Source organism: Gavialis gangeticus, unplaced genomic scaffold (genome assembly GCF_001723915.1).
Source record: "Gavialis gangeticus isolate Ggan-Ray unplaced genomic scaffold, GavGan_comp1, whole genome shotgun sequence".
In the NCBI taxonomy this organism is placed as follows: Eukaryota; Metazoa; Chordata; order Crocodylia; family Gavialidae; genus Gavialis; species Gavialis gangeticus.
Genome location: NW_017729011.1, coordinates 4158895 through 4169101, shown reverse-complemented (window position 1 = coordinate 4169101; position 10207 = coordinate 4158895). Strand labels below are relative to the sequence as shown.

The 10207-nt window shown below is 43.4% G+C and overlaps 1 protein-coding gene across 1 annotated transcript in view; it reads right to left on the bottom strand.

Moving 5' to 3' along the window:
• The window catches only part of PNPLA7 (patatin like phospholipase domain containing 7), a 318179-nt gene that overhangs the window by 71546 nt on the left and 236426 nt on the right, over positions 1–10207 (bottom strand). The window contains exon 26 of the mRNA XM_019510411.1: positions 8324–8442. Coding sequence (XP_019365956.1) covers positions 8324–8442 — 119 coding nt within the window. The remainder of the gene's footprint in view (positions 1–8323; positions 8443–10207) is intronic.

The window sequence follows — 10207 nt, the reverse complement described above, 5'->3', positions numbered from 1 at the left end:
CGATCCTAGAAGCACAAGGGGAGTCCATCCCAACCTGTAGGAAAGGTGATAAAAAGGCTCAACAACCCCCTTGGCTCAACAGAGAATGCATCTAAAAAGAGAGTCTTATAAAAGATGGAAGACAGGAACCACCACAAAGGAGGAGTATTCTGCACTGGTCCACACCTGCAGGGAGTGAACTAGAAAAGCCAAGACTGCAACCGAACTCCAACTGGCTACACAAATCAAGGACAATAAAAAGTCCTTCTTCAGATACGTGGGGAGTTGAAAGAAAAACAAGGGCAACATCGGACCCCTGCTAAATCTGTTGGGGCAGCTGAGTACCGACACCCAGGAAAAAAACAATCTGCTTAATGATTACTTTGCATTGGTTTTTCACCAGCCCAAAGGGACCACCCTGCCTAACGTGATGCAGGATGACCAGGGTGAGAATGAATATATGCCCACCATTGGTATGGAACTTGTGAGGGAGCATCTTGAAAGGCTGAACCCCCACAAATCACCTGGTCTGGACAGATTAAGGAATAAAGCAAAAAGGAATAAGATAAAGGAATAAGATAAAAAGATAAAGGAACTGGCAGACATCATTGCACAGCCACTGGCAAGGATATTTGAGAACTCGTGGCGCTTGGGGGAAGTACCCAAAGATTGGAAGAGGACCAATGTGGTGCCCATCTTCAAGAAAGGGAGGAAAGAAGACCCAGGAAACTACAGGGCAATCAGTTTGACCTCAATCCCTGGGAAGATTTTGGAAAAAATTATCAAAGAAACCATTTTTGACAGGCTAACAGAAGGCAACATCCTGAGGGACAGCCAGCACAGGTTTGTTGTGGGTAGGTCTTGCCTGACCAATCTCACTTCCTTCTATGACCAGGTGACATATCACCTGGACAAAAGGGAAGAGGTTGATGTCATGTATTCAGACTTTAAAAAAGCTTTTGACTGGTGTCCCATGATGTCCTCATGGAAAAAACGGGCCTCGAATACTCCACGGTCCAACAGCTGGGGAACTGGCTCCTAAGTCGGACCCAGAGAGTGGTAGTTGATGGAACCAAATCAACATGGCATTCGGTGACTGGTGGTGTCCCCCAAGGCTCTCTTCTCGGACCTGTACTCTTTAATGTCTTCATAAATGATCTGGAGTCAGAAGTGGTGTCAGAAGTGGACTGGCTAGGTTTTCTGACTACACCAAAGTTTGGGGGAGAGCCTGCACACTTGAGGATTGGCTGGTGATCCAGGCCAACTTCAACAGACTTACAAGGTGGATGGATGAAAACCTGATAGCATTCAGTACAGAGAGATGCACGGTGCTCCAACTCGGGTGGGGGGGGACGGACTGTACGGACATTGACCAGCATCACACTTACCGGCTTGGCAATGCTACACCTACTAGCACCATGACTGAAAGAGCCTTGGGGTCATGACTGACCACAAGATGAACATGAACCAGCAATGCAATACTGCAGCTGGCAAAGCGAACAAAACTCTACCAATGGATCTCAAGCAAGACCCAGGATGTCATCCTCCTGCTGTACTCGGCCTTGGTGAGGCTGCAGCTGGAGCACTGCATCCAATTCTGGGCTCCACAATTTAGAAAGGATGTGGAGAAGCTTGAAAGAATCCAGAGGAGAGCCACATGCATGATCAGAGGACAAGAGAATAGGCCTTATGAAGAGTGGCTGCAAAGCTATGGGACTCTTCAACCTGGAGAAGCGCAGGCTCTGGGTGACTTGGTAGCAGCCTATAAGTACACAAGGGGTGTGCATCAGGATCTGGGGGAACACCTGTTCATCAGAGCACTCCAGGGGGATGACAAGGTCCAATAGTCACAAACTCCTGCAAGACCATTTTGGCTGGACATAAGGAAAAACTTCTTTACTGTCTGAACCCCCAAGGCCTGGAACAAACTCCCCACAGAGGTGGTGCAAGTACCTACTCTGGACACTTTTAATAAACATTTGGAGGCTTATCTTGCTGGGATCCTTTGACCCTAGCTGACGTCCTGCCCCTTGGGCAGGGGGCTAGACCCAGTGATCTACAAGGTCCCTTCCAGCTCTAATGTCTATGAAATCTATGAACATGCTCAAAGATTTACAAACCACTGACGATGACCCTGCATTGTGCAGTATGTACAAGTTTACACAATTTTAAAGTGCTATTAAAACTGAGCAGACAGATAGCACATGCTGTTACAGCACTTCCAATTGAGCCAAATGCATAAAATGACTGTGGATGAAAAGGAAATGAAGAACAAAAAGGAAGGGCAAACACACATTTTCAAAATGGCAGAGGTGTAACAATGCAGTCGGGCACCCAGGGTAACTGCCACACATAGGGCAGCTTCCAGTTGCTACCACATGACACAGCTACAATTTTTCCATGCCCCACCCTGCTAAGTCAGCACCTGGTATAGCTGCCCTGGTCACCCCATCCTAGCGATCCTTTTCTATTTTGCAGTGGTGCAACACTGGGGTATTACAAGGTTCCATACTAGCACCAATGACCAGTATATTTACTAATTTGATACTAAAAATGATGTTAAAGTCACTTGTGTTGCAGCGTAAAACATACTAAAGTTAGGCTTTAAAGTTGAACTTTCACAGCTTCCTATGCAGAACTGCACTGAGTGAAGAAAAGTTCTTGTAAGGAAAAATCCCAAAAACCAGTGCATGGTATATCATTAAAGTTTACCATAATTCATACACATGACCAAAGGTGGGGGTGAAGGGGAATTAAGGCTTCAAAACAACCATAAATCTGGTGTTTCCTATTTGAACAGTGTTTGCTTTTCCCACCTAAATAACATTATTTTAACCTACATTTTTTTAAACTTATTTTCCTGAGCTGTATTTTCTATTTTTAAAGAACAAAATATATTACTAAGGACAGACCTTCAGAACTGCAGCATACACTTCTATCACGTGTGCTACAAAACTAAGGTAATACTAGCTGGCAGCATCAGAAGGCTATTATCCTACAGAGCGAATGGACAGCTCTGCCCAGATGCTGGGGAAAAGGCACATCTAAGGGACCTTCATCCCATCCATCTTTTCCTCTCTTTCCTGTCCCAAGTGGCGCTCTCCGTGAAAAGTGTGCATTTGGAGAGGGGAGGAGAAGATGGGTCTTCTTGGGCCACATCATGGGTCTGGAAAAACAGCTGGGCAGGGAGCCTGGCTCAGTTCTTTTACCCAAACACCCGGGATGCCTATATATGTGCAGAGAGGCTGCTCCGACACACTGTAATTACAATGCATCAGAGAGGACTCAGTTAATCAAGCGTGCTGGACCATGGTAATTACTGTGCTCCAGCAGACTCCAGTCACGCGTCACCGTCCCCGCGCTGAAAAATGGCAGAAGGAGTGCTTTAACTAAAGCTTGTTTGACAAGCTTTAGTAGTTAAAGTATGCCTGCCGCCATTTTTCAGTGTGAGGATGCTGATACACATGACACTCCAGGCGCTTTAATTAGAGCACCTCAGAGCCGCTCTAATTAAAGTGACCCCACCACACACACAAATGCTGGAGTACATGTATAAACAAACACCCCAGGAGTTTAGTGGTTCTTGCCCGGGCAGTACCTCCAAAGTGGGTCAGGTGTGAATGGGACAAATGTTCTGGCTCCAGGTGGAAGCCATTGCAGCCTTCTTCCCCCTTCCAGCTGTTGCAACAGCGCCCATGGGCTCCCATTACAGTGCGTGCAGGTTCTGCTGCTGCAGCATCTTCACAAGATCACCCTGAGAATACTTGTGTGCTTAGCTACAATTTTGTCAGCCTGCCAGAATGCTCTGGAGCAACGCAAAGAAGAGAAGAAAAACAGTGATTCTTTTCTCAGCCAAAGCTGAATGGAATTGCCCGGGACTAAGACATGGCATTTCTGCTGCCAGTGGTTTATCCCCTTGCTGAATACCAATGACCTCCAAGAAAATAGAAATGTGAGAGCTTTTCAAAGAAAAGGAGACAGAATGTTTTAAAATGGGCACTGTTAGGCAACCTAAATATAGGAGTCACTATCAGATCCCCCATAGTAATATGAATAGGGTGAGACGTAACAGTGAACCTGCGAAGGACACAAAATGATACAGGTGGGTTACACCTTCAGAGAGTGCAGAGAATTTCAAAACGAACCTCTACCAAGTTACAAATGGCAAAGAAAAGGCCAAAGAGGCACCTTATTCATAAAACCTTCATTATAACCTTAGGTTTCCCACACAACCATCACATGGGTCACCTTACACATTTATGTGAACTCTGAATATCTGCTAATTCTCTTGAGGTTGTAAATAAGGTTTTGTGTTAGTTGGCGTGGGAGATAAATGCATTGTAAGTAATGTAATGCCTGATCTAATGAAGGGAAAAGGCAGCTAGTTATGAAGAAACACATTCCTTCCCATCACTGGGGGGACAAGTTGTGAGGGTGCCATGGCATGGCCACATAATTTGGAATTTATTTCCTTTTATTGGTTTTTCATAGGGAATGAAGTGTTACCAATATGCAAATGTATTCCTTTTTAAGTTTTGGTTTATGGAGATTATTAGAATTTGCTTTCAGTTATTTCTGTCTACTTCCTGTACTTCAGAGCATATTAAAAAACACACATCATCAGACCCCTGAGACTAACTTGTAAAATCCCATCCAGCTCTGAAATGGCTGCACCGGCTCCTTCTCTTCTGCTCTACCTCCTTTACAAGCAACATCCACCTGTCTCCAGTATGGCTGGGAAACACCCAAAAAATGGCTGAATGCAAGGTGGGAAGTACTCTCCAGCTCCTAAGATGTCATGCAACAACTGACATTTTAATCCAAACCCTGGATGCCTCATTTCTTTCAGAAGATTAATTCTCCTTCAACTGATAGAACAACCTGACACATATGCATCACGTGTGTTACCACGTCCTCTTATCAAGCTGAATTACATCTGATGTGCATTCTCTTGGGCATCTCCACAGAATAATAAAGTTGGACATTTCATTATCAGATACTTTTCTATATCACCAACAAAGACAGATGCATTGGACCAAAAACTCACCCCTGGAGTAACTGCATTACAATCAATAATGAATTTGGCCTTTTTCATAATTCTGTTTACAGCAGTTGCATCCATTACCCATGAAACCATCTTTATTCAAACCAAAGCACTGTTTTCTGAATCCCAAAACATTCCCAAATGACTTTATATTAATTTGGGGGTTATATTTAGGCTTTCTATTGATATTCTGGTTTCAAAGTGGTTTTGCTCAGGCAGCTGTAGAAAAGCAGAGGAAGAGTGGGCTTTATGGGGGAAGGACAATGCACATGAAAGTCTTCTCTGGATTGGGCCAAGTCTCTCACAGATTTGGCCTCTCATTATTGCCGAGAAAGAACTTACGCAGGGAATATTTTTAAACTAAAACCCCCTTCTTCCTTCAAACCCCAGGATGTTTCTAAATCAAAATTAAAGTTATCACTTAATAAAAGGGAAATGCTATAATTTTAGCACAGTATCAGTTTGACTTGTTATATTTTTATACTAACAAGAGATAGAGAACAAGCAGTGTTTCCACACCCCCTTTGTCATGACAAACTGCAAAGATAATTACTAGGAAGTAGCTTGGGTAAAACCTCCCAAACTGACATCCACTGAAGAAGCCAGGCAAACATTCCAGAAATAACAGCCAAACAATTTCTATTACCAAGATTACAGAACAATGCCATTTACACTTTTTCCAGTCTGCCGTGGCTTTACACGACATCTGCATTTAAGTCACCATGACTAAAGTGATCTGTGTTCCCAGAATAAGGAAAGAGGATACTTGATGTAAAGACTAAGCAGGTGACAAAAGCCTGTGTAGCCTTCTGTCAAAACAAATTTCGTTGGGAGTGGCTTTAACCACAAGAAGTTTAGAAATACCTATTGTACAAGAGTTTCTGAAGTCACCTTGCCAATAATGATGGGGACCCAGAAGCTTACTTTATACATGTTGCTGGGCTCTAGACTAAATGTGAATCTTGAAACAAAGACTTCTACAAATCCCAAAGCAGCTTTGCTTTTTCTCATGAAGTCTGAGCTACAATCTTACTCTTTAAAATTCAAAAAGTGCATCTTTCACCTAACTGCTGTCTAAATAATGAATCATCTTTTGAACTGGCATCCAAGCACCTTTCCATTAAAAGTATAGCAAACACTATGCATATACCAGTTTGGAAGCCTGGGAGCAATGCTTTGGGCTTTGACACAAATGATCTCTTTACTCACAGATCAACTGAGCAACGGAGATGATTCCTGGGGATTTCAGGGAAGGACAAGAGAATAACACTTATTTCTAACCACCTGTTTTAAAGTATTATTGGAGGCTGAGCTATCCACACCCTCTTCTTGGATGGGAGACTAGAAATGGAGCTGCAGCCCTCAGAACAAGGTGAAAGAGAAGAAAATGGTAGAGATCTTCAAAGGTAAAATCTACAAGATACAAATTATTTAACAGCTTCTTGGCAAAGTAAGAGCTGTAAAGCAGGAAGACTGTAGCCTGCAGCTTGCATTACTGGAAGAGGCATCTTTAAAAACAATTCAGCTAACCCACTTTTCAATCCAATTCCCTCAAGACTTTTCAGTTGCACAATTTACTAACATGAATTGTGCATACACGCTCAGCAAACTGATGGTAAATATGCCCTGGGCACGTTCCTGAACAAATACCACCTATTTAGCGATTCTAAACGCAACTGAATATAAGTGAAGTCATTTGGGTTTGTGAATGAGAACAAAGATGCATCAAACAAGCAAGAAGCAAACAAGCTCTCTCCAGTCTCCACTTTTGAAAACCAGCAGGTTGTATCTAATAAATTAACAACAGAACACGGAATAAACAAGTTGAGGTCCCAGATCTGCTTCTATGTTCCCTTCCTAGCACTGGCATTGAGCCAAATTGTATTTACAGAAGAAAAGAAGAGAATATCAAGTTTCTGGAATGAGCTTCGTTGCCAGAAATACAGAAGCAAGCTATGTTCTGGAGTGACGCAAGCTGTCGCGTAAAGGGGAGACACTAAATAACATGTAATAAAAATGAGTGCTCTGTACCATCTGGCAAAACATCCTCATCTCTTATGTATTTAGCAGGATGAAAGTTCTCCTTGGGCTCTCCAAACCGAGCAATTGCTCTCTTGTTTTTCATTATTCAATGAAATTCAGGCCACCACTCAGAAGGCCAGAGAAGGATGATCTTTAAAATTTTAACAAATACAGAAATTAAATAATAATATCTTTGGGTCAGAAAGATGTATGGGTGAGCAAGATAATGACATTACTACCAACACCCAGAGAGAGAATGGAGGGGCTGGCAGCCAGAATGTCAGATGACTAATTAGCCAGCCTGGAGTGCAGGAGACAGGAAAATTCTACCCCTCGCTATTCTGAATATTCCCTCCAAGAATACCCTGGCCCAAGCACAGAAGTATGACATTTCAAGAGTTTTAAATAGACAAAATGCTTAATGAATAAATAGCTTCCTATGAATTGGGAGAGAAGAAATCTCCAGGTTGCTAATTTATAAGAGAGCTGAGAGTCCATGGCTTGTGAAGAGTAAGAATAAAATGAAACCTGGGCTTCTTGAAGTAGAGAAATTTGCATTTCTCTTTCATGGCATGCCTACGTTTGCCCCAAGAGAAAGCTTTAAGAAAGAACATGATTCTTGAAGGCATATGTTGCAGAAAAATACGCACATGAACAATCTACTTTTAAAAGCCCACTAAGACTCTGGTTAGAATTCTAATGGGAAAGAACTGTGGTGGCTCAATGGGTGATGGTTTGGTTGCATCTGAAAGACTGTGCCTTTTCAAGTAAAGTAAGCTTCTCAGAAACCAAAAAATGCAGGGAAGTTTCCGTCATGCTATAAAAAACAGCATGTTAGGGTATGAGCCTTTCTTTGTGATCAAAAATTATCTAACTTCTTTTGAGGGGTTTGAAATACTGAGAGCCATTTCTCAAAACCTGCAATGGGACAGAAGCATCATTTGAGACTAAAAAAGCAGAGAGAAGTCATTGTGCTGCCCTGTGTCACATCTCAATACTAAGACCCATGTAAAAGAGAACTCTCACTTTGGAGAAAGCTAAGATGTGCGTGCTTGTTAAATACATCCTCATATGCAGCAAATGGAGTCTTTTGCTACTGGTACTCACACATGCACAGAAGGTCACTACTGCCTCAGGCTCATGGGACACTCCTGGTTGACCCTGCCAGCAGTGATGCCTCCAGTCAGGTGACAGTGTATTCGCCTTGCAGCACTCAGGGGAGATACAGAAGGGCTAAAGCCCTTCATAGCACACAAAGAAAAACATTATGGCACCTACCTTGCCCCACCACCTCCAAGCACTAATGCGATGGCATTCCCAGTCAGAACACGAGCAAGTCGTGAGAAGTCAGAGTGACGATCTGGCGGTTTCTGACACACTCGTTCATACATTTCTACCTGCAGGAAACAGTGCAAAAGGAAGCATGTGAAATCAGTTTCAAGCATGGATACTTATAACAGAAACGTGACCGAAGGAAACAGCCTGTCAGTACGGTAGCCCCTAACATCTAGTACATCTGTGAGCAATGGCAGAACCTGCAAGTCTAACATCAGTCTCTACAGTGACAAGAAAAAACACATCACCAATCAGTAGAAAAGCTGCAATATCTACTGTCACCCACTGATGAACAGATACCATTAATACAAAGTACTACGAGGGAGTGGATGGCTGTACTACCAAAGACAAGGCACAAAGCAAGAACCAAACAAGTACAGTAAAACCTGCGTTATCCACCACCTTACAAGCTGGCATGCTCTATTAACCGGCACGCTGGCTTGTAAGGTAAAAGTGAAACCGGAAGTGCCCACTGTGGCACTTCCAGTTTCGCCGAGCCCCCACAGCCCAGGGCAAAGCAGCCTGCACTACCGAGCCTCACGGCCCAGGGCATAGCAGCCTGCACAGGGCCTGCCTCCCTGTCCCTTGGGGCCCGTGGGAAGGACAGCGATGTGGCAAGAGGGGCGGCAATGCCCCGGATGTAGCAGGAGAGGCGGTGGCCCGAACAGGCAAAGACGCCTGTTCAGGCCTCTCAGTTAACCGGCATATTTTGTTATCCGGCAACCCCATTCCCCATGGGTGCCAGATAACAAAGCTTTTGCTGTATTACACATTATTTCTCTCTACCTCATACCTCTGTAACAAGTGACAGAATTTCTGGATGGCACAACACCTCCCCTGGAGCTGTTCTGTTTTGGGCTGTGGGTATAAGGTTACTGGGGAACTTCTGCAGTTCAGCTCTTTTTGACCACAGGTTCTCAACCAAGGAGCTGTGAATAGGTCAGAGAGTCACAGCCACCTTTCTCTTTTAGAGGTGGCAAGGTGGGAAGGATTCTAAAGAGTTATCCTTGTGTAATATGGGGGCACAGTATAGAAAAGGTGAAACAACTGATTTCTGATAAATCTAACACACTTGGTATCCAATCTCTTCCTCGGGGCTTTTAGCTGGATTAATCCAATCCCCCATCCTTTGGAAATTAGCTCCCCACCTTCTGCTATCTTCTTTGCAATCTACTCCTCAACTGTCAGTCCTCCTGTATGTAGTCTGCTGTTTCTAAGTCTCCCAGATCTTCCTTCACCCCAAGCTGGTTAGCTAGACTAACCAGATAATCCCAAACTCTAATAAAATGAACCTGCAGTGTCCTTTTAGACCTTTAGATAATCAGTGTTGTACATCACTGCCTAGTCTCAGCAGCAGGCCAGTTCACCATAGTATTTCAATCTTTGACAGCTTCCCAGAGAAGTCAGTCATATATTTAAGTGACCCCATTAAATGTCTGAATAAATGGCAATGCCACCGCTCATACAAGCATACACTATTACCACTCATTTGTTTCTTGCCTCTTTCATCTCCTCATCTCTCTATCCTGTCTCCCACTAGAACCAAGATCTTCCTATTTCACTCCCCAAATCCCAACAGGAATAAGTAAAGACCCAGTTTTTTAAATTCTTTCATGTGAAGTCCTTTGTATATCAGACTATTTACTCTTCCAATCCTGCAACAGTCCTGAGGAAATAAAGGAATTTTCACATACAGCTAAAAGAATAATAGTCCCCAGGCAGTTAACAAAAGAATGGAATAAATCATAGGAAGGATGGGGAATTAAGGACATGAAATATAATCCTTTGACGTTCTAATAATTTTCATAGTTTCTAGGGTCGGAAGGG